Source organism: Gigantopelta aegis, chromosome 15, assembly GCF_016097555.1.
Source record: "Gigantopelta aegis isolate Gae_Host chromosome 15, Gae_host_genome, whole genome shotgun sequence".
NCBI classification, from domain to species: domain Eukaryota; kingdom Metazoa; phylum Mollusca; class Gastropoda; order Neomphalida; family Peltospiridae; genus Gigantopelta; species Gigantopelta aegis.
Window position 1 is genome coordinate 30,889,232 of NC_054713.1, and position 27,304 is coordinate 30,916,535.

Sequence of the window (27,304 nt, forward strand, 5' to 3'; positions counted from 1 at the left end):
TTGTTTGAATTTGTGATTTACTGAAGAAAAAAACCCCGTCAACTTTCAAATATCACTTCTGACCCCAATCGTCCTTCAAGATCTTTGGTGGTCATAAAACCTACTGTAATACTGAACTACCGGTTGTAATGTTTGCCCAATTAATTCACCATTATCATATAACCATTCCCCACAGCTAATATACCTTACGATGTTGGCAATTGTAAATTCTTATTTGAGTTCCCCTACTTTTTTGGAAGAGTATATATGTAGGGACTACATAAACAACTTTTACGAGTAAATAATTAATTTTCTTTGCATCTAATTTATACACTTATGCATCTATACAATCTGATTGGTGCAGAGGTGCTTATTTTTTTTGCGTTCATATCTTGATGAACCAAACAAATTTAAGCCACGCCACTCCCCTACCCCCACTACTTTTGCACAACTAGCCAGATTATTCCGGCAACCATATTTACATATTTTGAAGAAAACACATGTGAAAGATGCAAAAGCAATAAAAATTGTGACAGATTCCATGTAGTAATACACTTTTTTTTCATATACAATAAATTAATGAAAATTCAAATAATAGAGAATGAAAGTTCATTGAACGTCATGTGTCATGTCATGTCATAGGGTTTAACGTGCACATTCAGAGCAAGCTGTTGTAGCACACGCCTGTCGTGGGTGCAAGTGCTTGCGGAGCAAGCTCTTTCGTCCAAGGGCGCAAGTGCTTGCGGAGCAAGCTCTTTCGTCCAAGACAGAACATTGAACGTGTGCATTCTTACCTTTTGTTGTGACCGGCCTCGGTGGCGTCGTGGCAGGCCATCGGTCTACAGGCTGGTAGGTACTGGGTTCGGATCCTAGTCGAGGCATGGAATTTTTAATCCAGATACCGACTCCAAACCCTGAGTGAGTGCACCACAAGGCTCAATGGGTAGGTGTAAACCACTTGCACCGACCAGTGATCCATAACTGGTTCAACAAAGGCCATGGTTTGTGCTATCCTGCCTGTAGGAAGCGCAAATAAAAGATCCCTTGCTGCCTGTCATAAAAGAGTAGCCTATGTGGCAACAGCGGGTTTCCTCTAAAACAAATCTGTGTGGTGCTTAACCATATGTCTGACGCCATATAACCGTAAATAAAATGTGTTGAGCGTCGTTAAATAAAACACTTCCTTCTTTTCTTTCTTACCTTTTGTAACTTAATATAAAAATATGGAATTTAAAGGGACATTCCTGAGTTTGCTGCAATTTTAAAGATGTTATCGACTAACATAGACTTTTTAGCAATTGTAATTACATATCAAATATATGTTTTTTGCATAAAATATTAGTGGCTGTATATTAAACATGTTTCTGATCGTTCTAATATTTGTACTAGGTTAAATTTCATTTTATTTCCTAAAGTATTTGTTTTCATACATACAAAATTATTTGAAGACAAAATCCAGTTTAGGCTTCTTACAAATATTAAGACGACCAGAAACACATTGAATATACAGACACTGATATTCTAAACAAGAAAATATATTTAATATGTAAGTTTAATCGTAGACATATGTTATTAGTCGGGAACATCTTACAATGCAGCAAACTCTGTCCCTTTAATTACAGTGAACTTCAGTAAATGATAATTAAGGTCTCACTACACATGTTATCTGCCATTAAAACCCATGTTAAATTGCCCAACTTCAAACAAAGATTGCCAATAGAACGGGTTCTCGTTGGCATTAACAACATGCACCATTGCGAACATACATTATATAACCATTTATTTTCACTCCAAAATTGAGAACATTTCCGTCTGTTTTTTGCTATATGATCGCATCTGGCTGTAGTACCAGTCTGAACAGATGGTTCATTAACCGATTCACTCCGGCTGTCTCTTGCACTATACACCCATGTCCCAAAAGGTAATTGCACAATATTACAAAATAACATGGGCAAAATACAGCCAGAAGGCTTACCATTAAACATACATATTGTTTTAATTCTTCACCATATCCTGGAAGTGAATATGTAAACCATAATGTGTCACAATTAGGAACTATAGTGGACCGTGATGAATGAACTCTCACCTGGAAGTGAACTCTGTAGTGAAAGTTTGTTTTATTTAACGACGCCACTAGAGCACATTGATTTTTTTTATCTGATCATCGGCTATTAGACCTCAAACATATGGTAATTCTGACACTTTTTTTTTTAAAGAGGAAACCCGCTGTTGCCACATAGGCTACGACAGGCAGCAAGGGATCTTTTATTTGCGCTTCCCACAGGCAGGGCAGCACAAACCATGGCCTTTGTTGAACCAGTTATGGATCACTGGTCGGTGCAAGTGGTTTACACCTACCCAATGAGCCTTGCGGAGCACTCACTTGGGGTTTGGAGTCTGTATCTGGAGTAAAAATCCCATGCCTTGACTGGGATCCGAACCCAGTACCTACCAGCCTGTAGACCGATGGCCTAACCACAACGCTACCACAGCCGGTGAACTATGTAGTGAGACCTAAGCTAAATGTGACGTGTCTATGTCTTGTACCAGTGACAAATGGACAGGTTTATAGAAATAAACACCATGTATGATACAGTAACATTTTTATTGGTCCCCTACCGGTCCAACCTTAGGGGATTATAGGTTTCATCTTCGTCCGTCTATCTGTCCGTCTATCTGTCCCACATATAGTTTTCCAGATATTTTTTTCCCACAGTGCCTCGAGATATTGAGCTAAAATTTGTTACAAAGTTCGACTTTCAAGGTCGGGAATAATAGAGTGGATATACTGATCAGTGTGTTATAATACAAATCTAGAAACCGGAATTATGTATAGTACATTAATACCACCTGTTAGAAAGTCTCCGATAGTACCCTATTCACCCATTTTTCACAGTTATGGCCCTTGAACTTGGAAGATATGAAAATTTGTTGGGCCTGGTAGAGGACATGTTTTGCTTCAGCAGTACTCTCAGAATGCTGGTTAGTCCCTTACCGGTCCAACCGTAAGGAACTATAGGTTTTATCTCCATCCTTCTGTCTGTCCGTCCGTCCATCCATCTATCTCACGGGATATTGAGCTGAAATTTTGTGTATAGCTTCATCATGTACTGTTACAGATCAAGTTTGACTACTTTGACGTTTTACCTATTTTTAACAGACTTATGGCCCTTGAACTTAGCAGATGTAAAAATTTGTTGTCTGGATTTTTGCTATGCCTGGAGACATCAAAATGAAATTTTGTATATAGCTTTACAGTTCAAGTTTCATGGTGATTTACCCACTTTTCAGAGTTATGGCCCTTGAATTTAGGAGATACAAAAAAAAAATGTTGGGGACATGTTTTGCTTTAACAGTACTCTCAGAACGCTTGTTATTTATGTATCTGCACCATGAACCAAGTTAATGTTTTTGCTGCATTTCTATAACCAGCTGACAAAACTTTGAATAAAATAAGACACAAGTTGGTGTTTGACTGATTTAATCATCTTCACCACACATTACCATCAGCACACAAAGCAAGTGTCTTGGAACACCGTCACCCGATTTGCTTGGTTTGTAGGCAAACCCCCTTGATGGACTCATGTCCATGTGTAAAGGCCATCCATGTGTAAATCCATTTAAGAGATCCCTTGCTGTTAATGGAAAAAGTAGCAGGTTTTCTCTGAAGACTGTGTTAGAATTGTATGTTTATCATACAACATCCTGTGTTTAATCAACGTGCTCAAGTGTTGTAATTGAACAAAACAAGCTTTAACCTTCTGCACTCTTCGCCATGGAGGGTCATGACAAACATGCTTGAACCTTGGTGGATGTAATCATGTGTCAAATAGTTTGTTGACATTATCACTGCTAGTCGACTAGTTGTAGAACATGTGTATGTGTTAAATGTAGGGAGAGGCCTAAATATAGGCATTAGCCTGTTAGTCAGTCCCAAACCGCTGTGTTTGATTTGTGGTAATAAATAGTTTTAAACTACATTGTCACATTCTGCATAAATATTATGATTATAATTATCAGGCATCGATCCAAAACACACCGTTCTGGGATATCCATATCCTGTCCAGACTTCAAAGTACTGGTACCCTAAACATTTAACGCTGAAGTTACGAAGCCTGTTTTTTTTTAAACATAAAGGTGTGTTAAAACGAAGGTGTGTCACTGTATACAGTTCCATGTGTGCAAGACAAAAATAGGCAACCCTATGTATTAACAATGAAGATAATAATTGTATTTGTTTTTAGTTGGGGAAATGTATCATCTTTATCACATGGAGGTTTCTTGGCAAGGCTGCCTACACATTATGCTGATGTTAATGTTTGTTTTGTTTAACACCACCACTAGAACACATTGATTTATTAATCATCGCCTACTGGATGTTAAACATTTTGGTAATTCTGACAGTCTTAGAGAGGAAACCTGCTACATTTTTCCATTAATAGCAAGGGATCTTTTATATGCACTATCCCAGAGACTGGTATATCCAGTCGTGATGCACTGGCTGGAGCGAGATATAGCCCAATGGGCCCAGTGACGGAGATCGATTCTAGACTGACCGCTCATCAGACGAGCGCTTTACCACTGGGCTACGTCGTCGTAGCCCCCCTCCCCCCCACATATTATGAATCACAGACTCGTTTGATTTGAAGCACATGTTCGACATTTCTATGTCTTGCTTAGGGACTTCAGTTTGCGGTACTCATTGTTTACTTTGACCAGTTGGTCCGGGAAGGCAAGTTCACGTTCTTGATATCTCCTCTCTATTTTACTCATCACATTTTCCAGAATAAACTGCGCATTGGTCAGGATGAACTTGTGCTGCAAAATAAAACGGAAATGGTAAGATTGACTTATACCAGGAAAGTGATTTTTCACATTCATATTCTATTGTAAGCCAGGACTCGAAATTAAGAACCTGTTATCTATGGCAATTTTAAAATGTTTTTGTAGACAAAATCCCCACCTATGGTAACCTTTGCAACAAATAAACACAACTTAAAAAGCAAAAAGTATCCCCTCAGCAGACTGAAATAGATGCTTACCCAATAACAAAAACTGCCATCAGTAAAGCCTCTGACCAACAGAAATTCAATTCACAGCTACAGCAATTGCTGTTGGTGCCGTTGTTAAGTTGAACTATGCAAAGCAAACTAGATCCTGTCCCAGTTGCGGTTGGAGAGACAAGGACTGGGATGTGGAGGTGGACAGCGAAAAAAGTTGAAAGATAGGAGTTGCCAGATCGGGAAGAAATGAGATGGAATTCAAAGGAGAGAAAGGAAAGGGGGCAGTGGGATTAAAAAAAAAGATCCTGTCCCAGTCTCCATTAAAAATATTTCGGAAATAACAAATATTTTTTTATATTTATGAGCAATTTTAGAAAACATTAGTCAAAATACAAATAAACTAGCATTCTCAGGTGCAGATCCAGAACAGGTCAGAACCTAAGGTTTTTTTCAGTGTAAAATCTAGTAGCCCTCAGTAAAAATTGGTAGCCCCATAACTTTAAAAACATTTTTTTTAAATTATTTAAACATAGTTTTAGGGTGGGTTTTTGTAAATCATGAGCATTTCAATTGTCCACACCGGCCTCGGTGGCATCGTGGTAGGCCATCGGTCTACAGGCTGGTAGGTACTGGGTTCGGATCCCAGTCGAGGCATGGAATGTTTAATCCAGATACCGACTCCAAACCCTGAGTGAGTTCTCCGCAAGGCTCAATGGGTAGGTGTAAACCACTTGCACCGACCAGTGATCCATAACTGGTTCAACAAAGGCCATGGTTTGTGCTATCCTACCTGTGGGAAGCGCAAATAAAAGATCCCTTGCTGCCCGTCGTAAAAGAGTAGCCTATGTGGCGACAGCGGGTTTCCTCTAAAAAAATGTGTGGTCCTTAATCATATGTCTGACGCCATATAACCGTAAATAAAATGTGTTGAGTGCGTCGTTAAATAAAACACTTCTTTCTTTCAATTGTCCACAGTTGTTACTACTTCTATCAGTTAAATATATGTTACTATTGACCGTCATCTTGTTTACATGAATGTATCGGTTCTAAATTTGTGGGGAACGGTCCTAACATAGGCCTAAGCTTGACCAATTCCTACCGCCAAGAAAAACGACAGAATAAATATTGTTAAAAACAGTTGTAACTCACTTCCTTCTTCAAGCCGTCTGATTTCAGAGCATGTTGAAAATGGGCGACTTGCGCGTTAAAGACGGCACCGATAGACTCGGCAATAAAATGTTCCAGTTCCACAGCATATAGCTTCAGCAAGTCCTCGGCAAACATCAAGCAACTCTTGGCAAACTGAACAGAATTTGATGTGAGATTTATCCAACACTCGTCTGAGAAAAAAATAAAAATAAAGTTTTAACAAAACCACTAGAGCACATTCATTCATTTATTAATCATCGGGTCCTGTATGTCAAACATTTGGTAATTTTTATATTTTAGAGCGAAGAAAACCTACATTTTTCCATTAGTACCAAGTGATATTTTCCATGCACCATCCCACAGATAGGATAGTATGTTCCATGGCCTTTGATATACCAGTTGTGGAGTACTGACGGGAACAAGATACATGTATAGACCACCAAAGGGCATGGATCCTACATCGACTGCATATTAGGTGATCACTTTACCACCGGATGGGTGGGAGGTAGCCCAGTGGTAAAGCAATCGCTTGATGTGCAGTCAGTTTGAGATCGATCCCCGTCAGTGGGCCCATTGGGCTATTTCTCGCTCCAGCCAGTGCACCACGACTGGTACATCAAAGGCCGTGGTATGTGCTATCCTGTCTATGGGATGGTGCATATAAAAGATCCCTTGCTGCTAATCGAGAAGAGTAGCCCATGAAGTGGCGTTTGTGAGTTTCCCTCTCTCAATATCTGTGTGGTCTGACGCCATATAACCGTAAATAAAATGTGTTGAGTGCGTCGTTAAATAAAACATTTCCTTCTCCTTTCTTTCTTTCCCACCGGGCTATGTCCCATTCTTTGTTGAGTGGAAATAAAATGAAAGAAAGTAAAAGTAAAGTTTGTTTTGTTTAACACCACCATTAGAGCACATTGCTTTACTGATCATCAGCTATTGATGTCAAACATTTGGTAATTTAGAGAGGAAACCCGCTACATTTTTCCATTAGTAGCAAGGGATCTTTTATATGCACCATCCCACAGACATGATAGCACATACCACGACCTTTGATATACCAGTCGTGGTGCACTGGCTGGAATGAAAATTAGCCCAATGGGCCCACTGACAGAGATCGATCCCAAACCGACTGCACATCAAGCGAATGCTTTACCACTGGGCTATGTCCCGCTCGAAAATAAAAAATGAAAAAAATTAAATATTTTATTTAACTATGCACCGAACACATTTTTAACTACTTAACAGTTATATGGCATCAGACATATGGTTATGAATTAGAGATAATTAGAGAGGAAACCCACTGTTACTACTCCTTGAGTCACTCTTTATGATTAGCAGCAAGGAATCTTTTATATACATCATCCCACAGACAGGATAGTACAAACAACAGCCTTTGTTACACCAGTTGTGGAGCATTGGATGGAACGAGAAATGGTCCAATGGGCACACTGACTGGAATCAATCCTAGACAATTTACCACTGGGCTACGTCCCAATGAATATTAAAACGTTTTAAAGAATGATATAATAAGGAAGGTAATAATTTAGAGATTTGAGTCTGATGAAAACAAGAAAACCGTCTAATAAAATATTTTTTTAAATTCCGACCACCTCCCCACCCCAACCCTCTCCACATCTGAAAATGTGTGGCCACCAGCTGTTGTGTCATTTGCTGTTAAGGATGAGCTTACCATAAACATAATTCTTCAACATGTCAAGGCCGACAGCATTCATATCCGACATAAACTTATCACAGTCTTTCTTTGTAGAGTGATTCATGGGTCGCCACTTATCATCCTAAAACAAATATTAAGAAAAAAAATTCATGAGCGCAGCCATAAATTTTGTGTGGAAAAAGAGATGTTACATTTTCCCAGACTCTGAAACATGCATGCCACACATTTTCTTAAGATTTTCGCAGAATGTACTGTATTTATGTACATTTTTATAGATCAGTAATTTTAATATAATAGGTTTAGTTCAATTCTAAAATAATATTTAAAAAAATCGAAGTCCTTATATTTTATACAAAAAAAACCCACACTGCTTTAAGCTATAATGCACCACTTTGCTTAACTAGTATTAAATATATTACTGGAAAAGTAATATTGAATTTATTAAAACTAAAATAATAAATACAGTGAAACCCCCCTAAACAGGACACGCTAGGGATCAAGTAAAATGTCCGGTTTAGAGGGGTTCTCTTTTGTACTGATAGCTAAAAGAGGACTGTGAAAAACGTCTGTTTTTGAGAGAATTGCAGTTTAAAGAGCGTCCAGTTTTGAAAGGTTTCACTGTATACGGATTAATGGATGGATATTCTCTAAACTGCTTTTATTATTTTGATCAAAGACTCTATTCAATTAAACAGCATGTTTTGCATATAATTTATAGGAAATGGTTCGGTTTCAACAAATATTGTAATTAGGTTAAGTATTCTATTACCCAGTACACGATCAAACTGCACTGCTCTGTGGTTTTGTGAACCGATAAATCATGATATTGTACTTTTCTGGTGTAAAACGGGCAGCCTACTTTATGAAGAATGACCAGTGAACATTCAGAAAGTGTTATCTCACAGAGAATGACGTTGTGTTGGTCATACAGTGCACTCCTTAAATGATGCCAGGTGAGCAATCACATTTAGTTTCAAATAAAATTCATTATTAACCTACTGGAAGGTAATCAATTTACAGCTCTCCTAAAACTTTCCAGGCAAGTGCAGATCAAACCCTGTAGTGTAATATTACAAAAGACTAAAGTTTGCCACATTGCACAGTACTAGAATACATTATTAGTGCTTGAATTGCCTGATTATGTAGGCTACAGTTTGTGTCTTTATTTTTTATTACATTGACTGATGTAACAAAACAAGTTTCTTACACAACCGTTGGTGAGACCATCATTCATTATTTTTTATAACACATACCGTCAACACGTATACATGCGATAACAATTTAAAGACATGCGACTGGCTGCTCCTAGGTGATGACTAGGTCAGCAATGCCATACCATCCAAAGACAAAGAAAAAAAGCACGGTCTATCGATCACTCTGTGATGTACAAGTTAACTTGAAATTGACTTGTACAAGTTGACTATAAGTGCAAGGACTGTACATTTCAGGGATATGTGAGAAATATAATATTATGTTTGTTACATTTGATACCATATATATATATATATATATATGTGTATATTGCAACTTGTTTCAAACATTATCCAATTCACTTTTGCTCATTAGATACATTTTGAAACAACTCATTATAAAATAAATGGTATCTAACTATCACTCATGTAGTATTCTCTATATAGCTGATGTTATATGATGTTTTATGGAATGCATTAAACACATATCGACTCTGGTTTCTGACTTTTGTCAATTGTATTATTTTGGATCCATAAAATATTTTATCAATCTCATTGTAATACAATAAGGAGATAACCATACAGAGTTTTTAGATTTGCAGGTGTTATTGTCTTATTTGATCCCGCAAATGCCATTTTTTACCAAAGGTGTTAGCCCCGAGGTCAAAAATTAAACATTTGCAGGCATCAAATAGACAATAACACCCGCAAATCTAAAAACTCCACAAGGTTATGTCCATTGTAAACTGAATCGTTTTTCTACAGAACTAATTGTGTATTTGGTATTTCTTGAGAAAAAATACCTGGCTACAATAATGTCTAAAATGTGTTACAGACTGCTCTAACTGCAAACCCTTGAACCGTCAACTTGGGCTGTTCCAGTTGCTAATGAGGTCACTTTCTAATGACGTCATTAGCTTTCCGGGTGTTATTTTCATTTGATCCCAGAAAAAGACTGCAATTAACCAATCACAATACAGAACACACTCGCCATCGGTTTACAATGATTGTTTGCCATTTTTTACCTGTGATCTGTATTTGATGCCATCAATAAGCTGGTCCCTCGTTTCCTCTATTGCTCGGTACATCGGAATGTTCAGAATAGCCAACAGAGTGAAGCTGATGTCAAGACCAATTATACTAAGCTTTAACAAACAAAAAAAAAATCAAATAAATTGCATTTAAAACAAACACCATTTTAAAATATATTTCAAAAACAATCTAACAACATTACAGGAGTTGAGATTTAGGGTTTTTTTTTTTACCACTATAGTGAATTTTAAGGAACACTGTTTCTTCAGAGCATTATTGTCTCATTAAAGTATAGGCATGTGCAATGCTGCTCGCCTAACCAGTTACCTTGTTATGTTACACTATGCAAATTTTTGTATTGTTAGACAGCCAAAAAAAAAAAAAGAGACAGAAAAGGAATGCAAAAAAGAGACAAGAACTGGATCTAATAGCAAATGAAGATGAAAGATAGACTATCAAGAAGAGATGGTCTTCAAATGTAAGAAAGAAAGAGGAGGTGTGTCATAAAAATAGGCGAAGTGAACATCTATCGGTGCATTTTGTCATGTAACGTGCTCATTTGGAAAGGTTCAGTTCAAATCGTAGTACTTTGTTATAAAAAACTACTACTTCCAGTTATATAACTGATAATTAATATGTTAACTGTTATGTTAAAATGAAAGTAATAATATTTTATGGCATTATTAAAATGAATCTGGTGGAGAACAAAACAGCACTTGACATGTGTTGACACACAGTTTGGTGCCAAAGTATAACCACAGACCGACAAGGTGTTATGTACACTTAACAAGTCATTGTCTTGACGTCTAATGTGTGATTTTTGTTTCTGAAATCAGTTTAGGTCCAAAATATTATGGCGACTTCGACTTCTCACTAACTCGGCAACTTGAGCCGACTTTTGGCAAAAATAACCTCCAATTTGATGGCTAGTATAGAGCCTGGAATAGTACAATACATAAAAAAAAAATATATATTTTAGTTACCTCCTCACAATGCTGTTTGGCCATCTGTACACACTCTGCAATTGTGGTCAGACTCGACTTGCTCTCGAAAACCTGACGACAGAAAGTGGCAACAAATGCCTGTAACTCGTGCTTGGACCACACCACAAAAGCTAACCACAGAAAAAAGGAAGAAACATTAGTTACCAAATGACTTTATAATAAGGATTTAAAATCAAGAATTCCGCAAAATTAATTGTCTTGCATACAATAAATTTTATCGGTGCACTGTGATGAACATCCATTGGTGCAACTATAAACAAAATTTCAGTGACCTAGGACTTATAGTTTGTGAGAAACTAAAGATGAAACTTTAATGCTAAACTTTAATTCCAAAGTTGATGCCGTCGCCATTCGAAAAGTAATTCCTAATTCTCGCATTTGTACTACCGTAGTAAAGGCTGGACAAAAATTGTACTTGACTATCATAATTTTTTTTAAAAAGAGGACAAAAATGCCAATTGTTTAATTATAAAAAAACTTAAGTAAATGCCAATCAAAGCAGATAATTGTGTGTTACCTAGTATGTGAATGTGAATCCACACTCAAAAACATCAAAATTAAAACAGAAATCTTTACACAAGATAACCTTGTTTCTACTTGTTATGGAAGCCAGGCTACAATAACTAAACAGCACAACAGGCCCACTTTTAATTAGGCAGTGTGTTTCCAGTATAAAACAAACATTCTGAGAGTACGGCTAAAGTAATACATGTCCCCTTCCTGGCCCGACAAATGTTAATCTCCTAAATTCAAGGGCCATAACTCTGTGAAAAATGGATAAATTGCTGTGAGAGTCGAACTTGATCTGTATCAGTACAAGATAAAGCTATATAATTTCACCTCAATTTCTCAAGACATTGTGAAAAAAACCCATCCTGAAAACTATGAGGGACAGACATACAGACAGGACGGAGATGAAACCTATAGTCCCCTCCGGTTGGACCCGTAGGGGATTAATAAACTGGTTTTAAATAAATTTCTATCAGAGATGAAAGTCGGTTGTAAATAAAATCTGGAAATGTTAACATTGGTGGTCAGATACAGAGACTGGCCCTAGAGTTATCATTCCACAAAGGTCTAAAATGGCAACCCACATTCAGATTGTATGCAAAGCATTAGTCGAAACCATATTGGCAGTTTTGGATAGAGAAATGGGAAATGTTGCACAAACAGCTGAAAGTCCAGAAACACTGTAAATACAATTTAAAAATCAATGAAAATTTTGCACAAACAGCTGAAAGTCCAGAAACACTGTAAATACAATTTAAAAATCTGCTGAATATTACTTTGTACAAACCAGATTACCTGAGTAACAACCGTAATGTTCGGGAAAAGCCTTCAAGAACTCTTGTGCCGTTTCAGACAGACTCGTGAAGAAAACGCCGCACAGACACCGTATGTAGAGCGCTGTCGCACCCTCAAACTTGAGCTGTCGAATGTTGTACCGGATGATAGCACTTCGGTTCTTCAAAAACAGTTCACACGCCTGTCAGCAAAATAAAAAGCATCATCAGTTTTTAACTGAAAAAATAATCAAGTGATCATTTGTGCTCTTTTCCACGTTTGCCTGGAAAGTTTTAGGAAAGGAAAGGAAATGTTTTATTTAACGACACACTCAACACATTTTATTTATGGTTATATGGCATCAGACATATGGTTATGGACCACACAGATATTGAGAGAGGAAACCCGCTGCCACCACTTCATGGGCTATTCTTTTTCGATTAGCAGCAAGGGATTTTTTATATGCACAATCCCACAGACAGGATAACACATACCATGGCCTTTGATATACCAGTCATGGTGCTCTAGCTGGAACGAGAAATAGCCCAATGGGTCCACCAACGGGGATCGATCCCAAACTGACCACAGTCTTTGATATATCTAGTAGTGTCGTTAAACAAAACAAACTAATTTTAACTTTTGTAGAGGATGTGTGTGAACAAAAAGCCCAACTAGTATCTTAAATTGAGGATAATAATTTAACAATGGAAACAAATATGCATAAATGTCAACTTTTAAAACTATGTATCAGTCTTCACCATTTGTAAACTCCAGGCATAACAGTCTTCACCATTTGCAATCTCCAGGCAAGATTTTTAAGCTGCCCACCCATCTGCAGTCATAACAACTAAAACATGCCATGGTACTGTTGTCGGCTTTCACACCTGTGACTAAACGATGTATTGTCATACATTTTTTAGTTAGGATTCACACTTTGAGAGGAAATCTAGATTTTTATTTTATTATTTGTGTATGGCAATGAATTAGGATAGGGTGGAGATTATCAGGGGCAGGGTGGCAACAAACATGGCAGGGTGCCACAAAACGTGGGCAGGGCGCAGTGACCGTATATATATATATTGCTAGCTAGAATGCTGCATACCACTGCCATTGTTACAACATAAATGGAGCAATGGCCGGAAAGAGAAATAGCTTACTGGGCCCACTGATGGAGACTGATCCTAGACTGACTGCATTTATACACTGAGATGAACGGAGATCTTTACCTGCGCTGATTTTCCGAGCCGGATGAGTTGTGCGACCGCTCGCCGGGCAGCCCGTGGCCCTCCTCTGAGCGAGCGTTCAGGCGAAACCTGCAACTCACTCATCAGACCATCCGTCAACTGTTTCACTCGGTGGTCGATTCGAGCTCTAACAACGAAACAAATAAATGAGAAATAGTGCTTAATGTTGCATACATACATTTATAAAAAGTTTTAAAAAAAACCTAACCCCCCCCCCAAAAAAAAACGTAACTGAAAATAATGGTTATTATTGGGCCAACAATATTTATAAAGCAATACAACCCCCCCCCATCATCCCCTTCAAACTAAATGTAGCAATAAACTTTTGATTTACCTGAACTCTTTGACGGCAGGTGATTTTGGACAATCATTCAAAAATGCATTGGCTAGAAAGAAAGAAGAAATAAAATACTTATTTAAAATAAACAAATAAGTCTGGAGGTAATCTTATAATACTGTTTTAAAAGTATCTGATATCGTTTAGTTAGGCTATATTCAGACCTTAAAATATTACACATTTTGTGATATCAATACAGGGCTCGACCTTAGTAGTAGCCCGAGATGTTTTGGCTACCCATTTGTTGCTTGGGCTACCAGATGTCTAAACCAGGTAGTCCGCCGGGCTACTAGATTTGTTTTGCACATCCAGTTACTCTGCAATCAACAAGATGCCTAAACATCTAAAAAAAAAACCCACCTAAAACAACATGTTTAAATAAAAGTAAGTTTTTTAGTTTTTTTCTCTTTTTAATTTATTAAAATTATGGGGCTACCCATTTTTACTGGGCTATCTCTGAAAAGAGTTAAGGTCAAAGCCTGCAATAATAAATACAAATAATAAAGTAATTTCTCATTAATTATAAAAAAGCTGACAAATAGATATTTGCACCCCTACTGCTGAGTGCCAGCATGGGTTGATTGCCATTTTTGGTGAATTTATCGATATAAGCATTCACAAATGGTTGACTGTTATACATAAATTCACAAAAAATTACAAATACATCTTATTATTACAAACACAACAACTTATTTAGTTGAAAATACACATAGTTCAGCTTCTAACGTCCTTTTTATGTGATGATGTCCCATTTGACATCATGTCGTCATTTTCCAACCCTGACAATTAAGAAAATGTCTATGGCGAAAAACATGCCGTGGAAAAAGAAAATGACTATAGTCCACAGCAAAAACATGTCATGGAGAATTGAAAATGCCAAAGTGATCTCCACAGCAAAGCCGATTGCCGTGGGCAATTGTAGGTATTGTTTTTCGAGGTTTATCGGAGGTTAACATTCAGTTTTTAAGTGACATTATCCAGCCAGACTAGATTAAATTGTCTAAAAGCAGAAAGTTTGTAATGAAGACTGTTTAAACTCACCTCTCTCCATCAGATCCACTGCTCCTTCAAAATCTCTTTGAGCAATGCACATATCAAGATCCTCCGGCAGCTCTTGCAGCCAATCAACATTCAGAATTTCGGTGTCCATGGTATCAATTTCGGGTTCGGGTTCCTCATTAAATGCTATATTTAACATTAAAAAAACAGGAAATAAACAATAAGCAAAAAAAAAAAACTAAAGGTACAAGAGGATTTAAAACTTAAGGCACTAGAGCATATTGATTTATTAATCATCGGCTACTGGATGTCAAACATCAGGTAATTCTGACTTGTAGTCTTTGAGAGAAAACCTTCTACATTTTTCCATTAGTAGCAAGGTATCTTTTATATGCACCATCCCAGACAGGATAGCACATACCACAGCCTTTGATATACCAGTCGTGGTGCCCTGGCTGGAATGTGAAATAGCCCAATGGGCCTACTGATGGGGATCAATCCTGAACTGATTGCACACCAGGCAAGTGCTTTACCACTGTGCTACATTCCACCTTTTAAATATACTATAAGTTTGTTTATTATATCAATTAAGTTCAGAGTATTTCTTACGATCTTGTTTATTGGCTTCTGCGACTGCAGCTTCAGAGGCCGCCTGTATTTCTCACCCCCTTAAATATACTGAAGTTTGTTTATTATATCAATTAAGTTCTAAGGATTTCTTACGATCTAGTTTATTGGCTTCTGCGACTGCAGCTTCAGAGGCCGCCTGTATTTCTCCTTCCTTTTTAGCAAGAGCCGCTTCCTTCTTCTGCTTTTCCTTGGCAGCCTTCTTCTTCTTTGTGTCTTCTAAAATATCCAGCCATTGACGCTGTAAACAACAACAAAAAAAACCCAACATATATATAATAATATATTTAAAAATTACCACCCACTGCCAAAAAAAATCCACCCCCGATTTTTAGCTGAATATTAATATAATGGACCACATTTACGAAGCCTGTTTTTTCTTAAACGCAGGAGTTTAAGCACTGTAAATGTATGTAGTTACAGTAACTTACACATGTGTAAGACAAATTGGCTTTGTAAATTCAGCCCATAATCTTCTAAAATATCCAGCCACTGACTCTGTAAAAACACAATCCCACTCCTTCTCCACACACACACACACACACGCACAGAGACATACATACATACACACACGCACACACACACACGCACACATACACATGCACACACACAGAGACATACATACATACATACATATATATATATATATATTTTTTTAATTGACCACCTACTGCCAAAAGAAAACAAAACCCAGAGGTTTTTGCTGAATATTAACATAATATCATCTAAAATATTCACCAAATGCTGCTGTAAAAAAACAAAAAAACAACAAAAAAAAAGCCCCAAAACCATACATACATTTTTAACTGGGAAATTAATATGACATAATAATTAAATTTCTGTTACATTCATTACAACATAACGTCATCCCATTGGTCCAGATGTAGCAACGGGAGTTTGTCAGGGAACATCATATCTGATGACGTCATTTTATATGGGCAAATTGTCTTATTGACTATTATTGTTTATGAATAAAAAATAATTCAAAATAAAGGATGACGTTTTAGTATTATTATTAGCCTGTATGATTCAAATTTAATTATAAGTATTGTCTATTATTTCTTTCACGTTCATCTGGGTATGACAAAAAAAATCATCCGCAAACTTATGTGAGAGCGGCTTCGCCGATTCACAGTTTGCGGATGATTTTTTTTTTTCATACCCCGGTGAAACGTAAAAGAAATAACAGACAATCCTCATATATCTTTTAAAATGCTCAAACATTGCCCCACATATCTGTAGCTGGATATTAAGCTGTCTTCTAAAATATCCAACCATTGTTGCTGTAAAAACTAAATATATAATTTTAACTGGAAATAATATTTTTAATAGAGTATATACTGAAATGTCCAGCCATTGCCCCAATAAATGTATAAAAATTACATAATTTCCACTGACAACTGTATTGTTTATCTTGAGTCACCGATCTCTTGAGCTACAATGGTTCGGCCCATTCAATATCAAGATCACACCACTTTGACTGTAATTAGTGTTTTCCATAGACATTTGGCAAGGCAGGGTAGACTAAACACTTTGAGGCATTTTTACCATTTTTAGGGCACTTTTTCTTCTCATTAAAGACAAACAAATTAATGGAAATAAAAATAAACGTAATTAATGTGCTTGCTTTAATTAATGAATGGCAAAATATATAACAGGCATATTTTAATATCAAAAACACATTTTCAACAAGGCAATTTTAGAATTAATTATTTTAAAAGGCTTGTTTAATCTCAGGGCAGCATGGTGCTAATTCAGGGATCACACTGGAAATAACATAGTTTGAGCCAATTTTCACACATGTACAGTATTTCCGTGAAAATTATTCAAGAAGTGGCTAATTTAAAGAATAATTTATTAGCGAAATACTGAATGTTGTAGCCACTTTGTATAATAATTAGCAGTTGGCTAATTTGACAAAGTGTAGGGTGAGCCCAGGACCCGTGATTATAAAACATTTAAGAGTCCAGACTCAATCTCTAATGACGTCACACACATACAATTTATGTAGTGCTGCCGTGACGCTCACGTCTCAGACTCTATTAGACTCAGAGTCTCAAGTCTAGACTCTAAAGTTTTATATAGGGTGTATACTACCAAATCAAATCCCATAGATGACAAATAGTAACATATGTGGCTAAAACTCCTACCTGCAGCATATCAATCGACATAAATGCCACGGATATAAATACTACCACCCCTCACCCTTAAAGTGAATCAGAAAACATTGGGGGTCAAGCTGCTCATTTCTGAGATAACGGGTAGTGTCTATGACTACCCTAGTTCCGCACAAAATTTGAGTACTTTTGTTTACAGGTAACCCATACACAAGGCTACTTGACACAGTGGTACTAGATGAAATAAAATTGCATAAATATTTTGCCCAGATGAAACTTCTTTTGTTTTCACAACTAACACACTCACATTTATCACCAATCACAGGACTTGTGGTGTTCACTTCTCTATCAAAAGTTGGGTGCACCTCGTACTTTGACCCAGCCAGACGTTATTTGGTTTAGTACTACCTATAAGCACCAGCCCTGGTAATCGTACTCCTGTCTCACCTTAGATTTGGTGCTATCAGTCTGGTATATCCTCGTTTCAGGGAACATCAGCATCTTCAGAGCGTTCTTCTCTGGTCCGACGTCTCGCACATTCACCACGGCCAGGCTGTCCAGTTCATACAGGCCTTGAAACCGATAGCGAACAGGTCCTCTCCTAAAACACACACACAACCGGTGAATTATAATTTGTTTTATTTGACGACATCACTAGAGCACATTAATTATTCATCGGCTGTTGGATGTCAAACATCTGGTAATTCTGACTCGTAGTCATCAGAGGAAACCCGCTTCATTTTTCCTAATGCAGCAAGGGATCTTTTATATGTATTTCTAACAGACAGGAAAACACATATACCACAGCCTTTGACCAATTGTGGTATACTGGTTGAAATGAAAAAAAAACCCAATCAGTTGAATGGATCCAGTGAATCAGTCGGATCAAACATCAATCTATATAATTATTTATTACCCATATGGGCTCAAATATACGGGGTAATATTTTTTCGATCTCTGCACAGTGTGCAGATTGCTTCTACAGTCACTGATTGGCTGGCTTTAAAAAGACAAGATTTGATTGGCAATTACATACTGCCAGGACTATTTTTTGTTCATTCATGATTCCATTCATCGGTCAAACTATTACTACGAACTTCAAATATTTTTTTTACGATACGAACATTTACGGAATTAAAAATCAAAATATATGTACAAATGTTTAAAAATGTTTTTATTTTATTATTTTGACTGTTTGTTTTTTTAACTATTCTTTGGTGGATACTGTTGGGTGTGCACCGGTAACGGCGCGTATGAATATATTGTTATGGCTGGTAGAGCTTGTTAGTTGTTACAGCAGCGAGAACGTAAATATACTTTTAAAATCGCTAAAGATTGACAATGGGTAATAAAGAGAATAACCAACTCACTACGAGGAATTACGGATTATCTGTCCCTCGTGAATTAATGCTGTAAAACATTAATTCACTCGGGACAGATAATCCGTAATTCCTCGTAGCTCGTTAGTTATTCTCTAAATATTGTATAATTTTGAAGAAATCTTAGATCTACAGGGCTAACTCCAGGTGAGTAGAAAATGTTGCCAAATTATGAAAAAACATTGCAGAAATTATTTTTTTCTAACAAAATGTCAATTATTACATGAAATTACTTTACCAAATGAAAATATTTGCCAACTTATTTTAAAATGTGCAACTGGCGAATTTGGCAAGTGCCAGAGCCAACCCTGGATCATATATTCTTGTCATAAATACATAACCTGACCTTTGACCTATGGGACTTCCTCCACATATCAACAGCCAATCAAATGGCTAAATCTTCCATTGAGTCCCAACCAAACCTGTTTCAGTCATGAAATAGCTTGTGTTTGGTGTTTGGTGTTCGGTTTAAACTGGGTTTGGAATTTTTTAATGCACATTTTATCTTGCATAAAAACAATTTTGTAAATTTTGTGTTCCTTAAGTGTTACTTGTTTCCCTTACAAAAATGGTTTGTTTGTTTATTTTGTTTAATGAGCACTTGAGCACATTGATTTATTACTAATCGGCTACTGGATGTCAAATATTTGGTAATTAGCAGGGAATAATTTTATATGCACCATCCCACAGACAAGATGGCACATACTATGGCCTTTTGATATACCAGTCATGGTGTCTGGCTGGAACAAGAAACAGCCCAATGGGCATACCAATGGGTACTGATCCCAGACCGGCATATCAAGAGAGTGCTATACCACTGGGTTATGTGTTTTTTGTAACAAACCTGTTTGGAATCCATGTGGCTATCATGAGACTGTCGTTAAGAAGAAAAGCGTGGACGCGCTGTACTGCGGTGAATGTTGTCGCATCAAACTCAAACTAAACTGTTTCCTTGTAACAAACCTGTTTGGAATCCATGTGGCTATCATGAGACTGTCGTTAAGAAGAAAAGCGTGGACGCGCTGTATTGCGGTGAATGTTGTCCCATCAAGCTCTACGAGATCTCCATCGTGAATCAGCTGACGACCAGGAACGTCTGTTACTGTCTGGAATCGATAAACAAATTAATATTCTGCAATATAGTCATCACTGTACACACATAAAGATTAAGTATACTAGTGTTGGAAATCGGTCGCATTTTCATTATCAGTCATCAGTTAAAATCACCAATTTACTTATTAATAAATCTGTTTTTGAATGACAGAAATAAGCTGAAATTTTCATTAGTCCACTAAACAATTAAATCCAGAAATGTATTTGTCTACCTTTATTTTAACTTGTCCACACAATTTTTTTTTTTATTCAGGTGTAAAGGTGATGTCTTCATAAAGTTTTCGGCTGATGTCACGAGATGGTATTCAAAGAAGGGGACGACACAGCTCAGTGGTACAGGGCTCGCCTGATACGTGGTCGGTCTAAGATCGATCCCTATTTCCTATTCCAACCAGTGCACCACAACTGGTATATCAAAGTCTGTGGTATGTGCTATCCTGTCTGTGGGATGGTGCATATCAAAGACCCCTTGCTACTGACAGAAAAATGTATTGGGTTTCCTCTCCAAGACTATGTCAAAATTACCAAATGTTTGACATCCAATAGCCGATGATTAATAAATCAATGTGCTCTAGTGATGGCATTAAACAAAACAAACTTTAAACAGACTTTAAACTTATTTGTTGGAAATAACGAAAAACTCATGTTGAATCTATACTTGAACGGGGGCGGGACGTAGCCCAGTGGTAAAGCGCTTGCTCTATGCGCAGTCGGTCTGGGATCAATCCTCATCAGTGGGCCCATTGGGCTATTTCTCGTTCCAGCCAGTGCACCACGACTGGTATATCAAAGGCCGTGGTATGTACTATCCTGTCTGTGGGATGGTGCATATAAAAAATCCCTTTCTGCTAATCAAAAAGAGTAGCCCATGAAGTGGCGACAGCGGGTTTCCTCTCTCAATATCTGTGTGGTCCGTAATCATATGTCTGACGCCATATAACCGTAAATAAAATGTGTTGAGTGCGTCGTTAAATAAAACATTCCTTTCTTTCTTTCTATACTTCAAGTTTGACCTATCTGCACTTACTGAACATCCCTCCACTTTCTCAAGCAGAAATGCGAGATTCTTCTTTGTCTCTTCTTCGGGGTTTTCTTGTTGCTCCTCCTCCTCTTTCTGTCCTTGCACAATGACTGGAGCGCAATCAAAGAATCACTGAACACCATTGAACACAGAATGTCACGGTATATTGAAGATATATCCACACATATAATTTCCCAGCTACTAAAGGTTCACTTTATAACAAAGTAAAGTGATAACCAGACACAAAATGTTTTGCCAGGTTACAGTCAAACATAAGGAGATGACATTCTGTATGTTTTAATTTCAAATAGGTCTTTTCATTGCTATTAAATGACATTTCAATTTTATTTGTAAAATATTGAAATTCCTGCATTAAATTGCTTTTTGTTTGAAAGGAAAAAAGTACCACTGTGTTAACTTCTTTGAATTATGACGATGTTCATATGATTTTCCCCACACAGATACTAAAACATAATCAAGAATGACATCACATGAGAAACACATTAAGCTATCCAAACAAAAAGGAAATGTATGATTTATTAATTGAAAAAAAAAGGAAGTACAATAAAAATGTATTACGTGGTAACATTAATTTTATTCATGTCTTACAGATAGATCAAACTACAGTCAAATCCGCTTATTTGGATGTGCCTCGTGCAACAAAAATATATTCAAATAAGCGGCATATTCAATAAACCGAAGGTACAGTTTCGACATACGATATACCCAATTAAGACCTCGTTGATTTATGCAAACCCTAATTACGATTCTCCCAATTTGGGCCTCATGACATGTGGAATTTTCGTCAAAAACCGGTAAGTATTTTGTGTTAATAAAATACCGATTCCAAGTTCCATATTGTGACTCTGTTGCCATTATCAAGTTTGTCTATAAACTTGATAAATACAAGAGACAACAGTTAATGCCGTTTGTACGCCTAGAAGCAGAAGTGACTAAACATCTAATGACCCAGATAAAACCACCGGAAGCTCAATTAGACTGGCCACAGTCAAATAATTAAAAGGCCGTTATTAACTTCTTGATAATTAAATGGCCATTATTAACTTCTTTGTACATTTGTAAATCAAGTGCAACAAGACCCCACCCCAACCACCCAATATAATCTTGAATAAGTAGTCATTTCCATGTTCTGTATTTTACCAGGACGTCTATCTGACTATTATCTGTGTGCATTTGTAACTGATTTGACAGGTAAACTAGACTGGCCAAAGTCAAATAAGTGAAAGGCCGTTATTCAATGTAACAGAAGGAAAAACACAAACACAAACGCTAATATTGGGCCCGATATTGGAATGTCTTTTTGTCTGGCGACGGAAAACCATTCTGATAAGGCCTTCTCCACATTGGCTGCTTTTCCTGTTCTCTGTCTTTTTCGTTCTGGGTTAGCATTGGCTAGATACTGGGCACATATCTCGTCGTATTTCTGAGCCAAAGATAAATCGTTTCCTTTCCGTTTATTTGCCATGTTGACATTGTGAAAAAAAAAGAGTTCTTGTCAATATTTATAGCCAAAAGATGATTAATCCAACTTGCTAAGAAAATCTCCTACAACTTACCTTTTGTCGGCATTTAACAATTTAAACAATAATCACCATAATCGGTCACCCCAAATGGGGCCTCACATTGTGAGCTGCAGAGGAAAAATCACGTGATCAAAAGATCCCGCTAAAAATAACACTAGTAGCAAACGGCTTTTGTTTGTTACTGTCACCGACAATTCATAGAGAAAAATATCTGACAAGTGTTTATTTATGGATTAAACATACACTGCTTCAAAAGTGGCCGACATGAGATTAAGGGATGCCTGCTTACGAAACGCACATGGCCGCCAACAAGGTGGGAATGACCGACTTTGATCCTTGATTGTCCTGCATTGTCTCGGCCATTGGGTCACATTTGAGATGAATCTCAGAGTTCATGGATTAATTACGATGTAATTAGGAAATGTATTGATTAATAACGAGTCATCCGAAATAATTTAAGAAACAAGAAAACAAGTTTGTTGTAAGTCTTTTTCCTTTTTTTAAACAATGAAATTAAATAAAATTAAAAGTATTCATTTTTGCATGTACGATAGTATGGTATTACGTACGATCATAAATTAAAAAAAAACACATCAAGTAACACAAACTTTCCTATGTTTTACGTGCAATTGCCATTCGGCAAGGATAATTTTATATTCAAATATCCGAAAACACGTTAAAAAACACATCCAATTAACCGTTGGATTTTGTATTGTCATAATGGCAAATGGTTCCGTGCAGGACAAACATATTCAAATATCCGAAATATTCAATAATCCGACATCCAATTAAGTGGATTTGACTGTACTATAGTCCGTCCCATCATTCTATGAAAATGTTTTTTGCAAATAATTTCAGTTTGGTTTGATGTAAGACGAAAAGTAAAAGTGTTTTGGAAATAACATAAAAATACTATATTTATGTGCAATTTACAAATCAATTGGCTCAGAAATAAATAACTTATAGTAAATTCCACAACATGAAAAAAAAGGCATTCTCTGTGGGACTATAGATTTTTCATTTTACACATTTACATTCATAAACAGCAGACAATGTGTACTTAGTTGACAAACTTTAATGAACATGCCTGCTAAGTGTTACTTACCTTTGTCACTAACTAATGACATTTCCATCATGGACGACATTAGCCCCTTCTGTTCCGTCAGCATGTGGCTTAGCTGGTACATCTCGCTCTCAAGAACTAAAATCATATTAAACAGCAACGTAATGGTTGGCTTGTTAATTAATCACTGGCTTTTTGACAGAAAGGAAAAGAATATTTATTTACTGACACCTTAGCACCTTTTAAACTATGGCTATTTGGGGTATGCAAACCGTGAAAATTAACACTAAGTTTAGTTAATCTACAAACCGGCAACACATTTGGATAAAGTTACAATTGAGTGAAACATGAGTCTGTGACTTTGAAATGGTGAAATACCTATTATAAAGATATTGATAAAACATTATAATTAATATATTGCTATATAGGCTGGCAGACTAGAACAGTTTTTGTTGGTTCTGGTCTGGCGGGCTAGTGAAATATTTTCCATTTCTGTACCCCTGGTTTATAAAAAGAAAGAAAGAAAGAAATATTTTATTTAACGACACACTCAACACATTTTATTTTACGGTTATATGGCATCAGACATATGGTTAAGGACCACACAGATTTTGAGAGGAAACCCGCTGTCGCCACTACATGGGCTACTCTTTCCGATTAGCAGCAAGGGATCTTTTATTTGCGCTTCCCACAGGCAGGATAGTACAAACCATGGCCTATGTTGAACCAGTTATGGATCACTGGTCGGTGCAAGTGGTTTACACCTACCCATTGATCCTTGTGGAGCACTCACTCAGGGTTTGGAGCCGGTATCTAGATTAAAAATCCCATGCCTTGACTGGGATCCGAACCCATTACCTACCAGTCTGTAGACCGATGGCCTAACCACGACACCACCGAGGTTGGTCCCTGGTTTATAAACGCAGAAACCGTTTTTAAACACTATTCTTCAGGAAAAAAGATCTGTTAAAATACCTTCCCTGACAACTATTGCTATAACTTACTAGCTATTTCTCTGGCAGTCTCAATAAACTGGGAGTAGTTTTTGTAAACATTTTTCTTCAGTGACTGTGCTGTCTTATCACTGAGGATATGAAATGTCTGTTTCATATCAAGCAATCTGTCCTGGCCATTTTCAATCAACTTTGACACAACTGTAACAAAAAACACACACCAGTAAACAATTATAAAGCAGAGTAATTTGTAAAACATATTCCTTAAACATTTTAATACTTTTCAAGGGAATACTCTATCAGTCTATGTATCTGTTTTTCTCATTCAACCAAGAAAAGAAATGTTTTATTTAACGACACACTCAACACATTTTATTTACAGTTATATGGCGTCGGACCTATTCGAACAGTGCACCAGTAATATATGCTTTCCTGTCTGTGGGAAAGTGCATATAAAAGATCCCTTGCTGCTAATGGAAAAATGTAGCAGGTTTCCTATGACTAACAGTCATAATTACCAAATGTTTGACATCCTATAGTTGATGATTACTTATCAATGTGCTCTAGTGGTGTCATTAAACAACTTTAAGTGGCTAATCTAAAATTTGTTCCAGTATGTGCCCTGGTCAGCTGGTTGTCGCAAGGAAAACCAAATTGCTATCAAACTGTTAATGATATACTGTTACACTATTGATACTAAATGTTTTTTTTTTTTAAAAGGTTGTTTTGTTTAACAACACCACTAGAGCACATTGACTTATTAATCATAGGCTATTGGATGTCAAACATTTGGTAATTTTGACATATAGTCTTAGAGAGGAAACCCGCTATATTTTTCCATTAGTAGCAAGGGATCTTTTATATGCACCATCCCACAGACAGGATAACACATACCACAGCCTTTAATATACCAGTCATGGTGCACTGGCTGGAACAAGAAATAGCCCAATGGGCCCACTGACTGGGATCGATCCCAAACCGACTATGTATCAAGCGAGCGCTTTACTGGGCTATGTCCCACCCCCTAAATGTTTTACTTTTAGCTACAAATTTTATGGAAAGATATCTGCCTGTTATCCACTATTATAGCAAGCTCAACAAGCATCTAGATAACACATGATATGATGTCACAAATTCAATACTCTACAATACATGCAACTTCATTTTCACAGTGACTGGAAGTCAGGGTCAAGGTCAGATAAATATCGCTGTCTGCACTTTGTTGTACTTCAGTTTGTTACTTGTAAAGAAAATAGAGTACGTCTGAAATGGTTTGACATCACACTTACACATTTATGTTTCGTTATGTCAAGCTACGTCAGTATATACTATTTAAAGTTTGTTTTGTTTAACAACACCACTAGAGCACATTGATTAATTAATCATCAGCTATTGGAAAAAAAAAGAATGCTTTATTTAATGACGCACTCAACACATTTTATTTACGGTTATATGGCGTCAGACATATGGTTAAAGACCACACAGATTTTGAGAGGAAACCCGCTGTCGCCACTACATGGGCTACTCTTTCCAATTAGCAGCAAGGGATCTTTTATTTGCGCTTCCCACAGGCAGGATAGCACAAACCATGGCCTTTGTTGAACCAGTTATGGATCACTGGGCAGTGAAAGTGGTTTACACCTACCCATTGAGCCTTGCGGAGCACTCACTCAGACCGATGGCCTAACCACGACGCCGGTCATCAGCTATTGGATGTCAAACATTTGGTAAGTCTGATACTTAATCATCTGAGGAAACCCGCTACATATTTTTTAATGCAGCATGGGATCTTTTATAATATATGCACTTTCTCACAGACAGGAAAGCACATACCACAGCCTTTGATCAGTTGTGGTGCACTGGTTGGAATGAGAAAAAACACAATCAGTTGAATGGATCCATTGAGGTGGTTCGATCCTGCGATGCAAGCACCTCAAGCGAGCACTCAACCGATTGAGCTAAATCCTGACCCCTTCAATACATACTACAGAATACATACTTTCCAATTGTTTATTCTAATACAAGTAGCATTTAAGCCTAGTTTTATTTGCTTGTTTTCATAATAAATCAGATAAATTCTGCATCTTTCAGAATGTATCATTTGTATAAATGATAAAAATTGCTAAGTAAAAAGAGATGAAAATCTTTTTTTTCCTGCCATTTTATATTTTAACATTTCGTTAGCTCAGCATTGAACACCCACCCTTCCCTAGTATGCGAGTTGATCGAGAGCAACTGTCAGTTTGATCATGGGCGTTAGCCTACATAAATGCTAATTAGTAATTTTAGTGGGGCGGAGCAAATCTGCAAAATGCAAATGCGGATTTTACATGCTCGTTACCTCGACATATGTTCTATAAATACAATATATTACAATTATGTGCAACCGCCAAAACAGGACATTATTTTAGAATATTACAATTGTCAGGTTCAAAGCCTGGTTTGGAGAGAATTCTTCCCAGCCCATCGCCGGCGTTAGAAATTTTATTACTTTCTACAGACGCCATTTTTCTTTTTACTTGTTTTTATTTTCTTCCAATTGTAAAGAGATCTGCAAAATAACCTAAATAATATTTTAAAAATACAATATA

At 36.9% G+C, this 27,304-nt stretch overlaps 1 protein-coding gene across 1 annotated transcript; it reads right to left on the bottom strand.

Annotated features, from left to right (window-relative positions):
• Nucleotides 1-4,475: 4,475 nt before the first annotated feature.
• LOC121390646 (exocyst complex component 8-like) lies at nt 4,476-27,219 on the bottom strand. Its single transcript, XM_041522508.1, has 16 exons — nt 27,133-27,219; nt 24,765-24,914; nt 23,803-23,898; nt 21,160-21,263; nt 19,983-20,125; nt 18,088-18,241; nt 15,620-15,764; nt 14,939-15,082; nt 13,895-13,946; nt 13,543-13,687; nt 12,338-12,518; nt 11,012-11,142; nt 10,022-10,141; nt 7,822-7,927; nt 6,132-6,322; nt 4,476-4,797 (listed from the first exon to the last, which is right to left on the bottom strand). The coding sequence occupies exons 2-16, from the start codon at nt 24,868-24,870 to the stop codon at nt 4,645-4,647; spliced, it is 1,971 nt and encodes a 656-aa protein (XP_041378442.1). The 5' UTR covers nt 24,871-24,914; nt 27,133-27,219; the 3' UTR covers nt 4,476-4,644.
• Nucleotides 27,220-27,304: the final 85 nt, after the last annotated feature.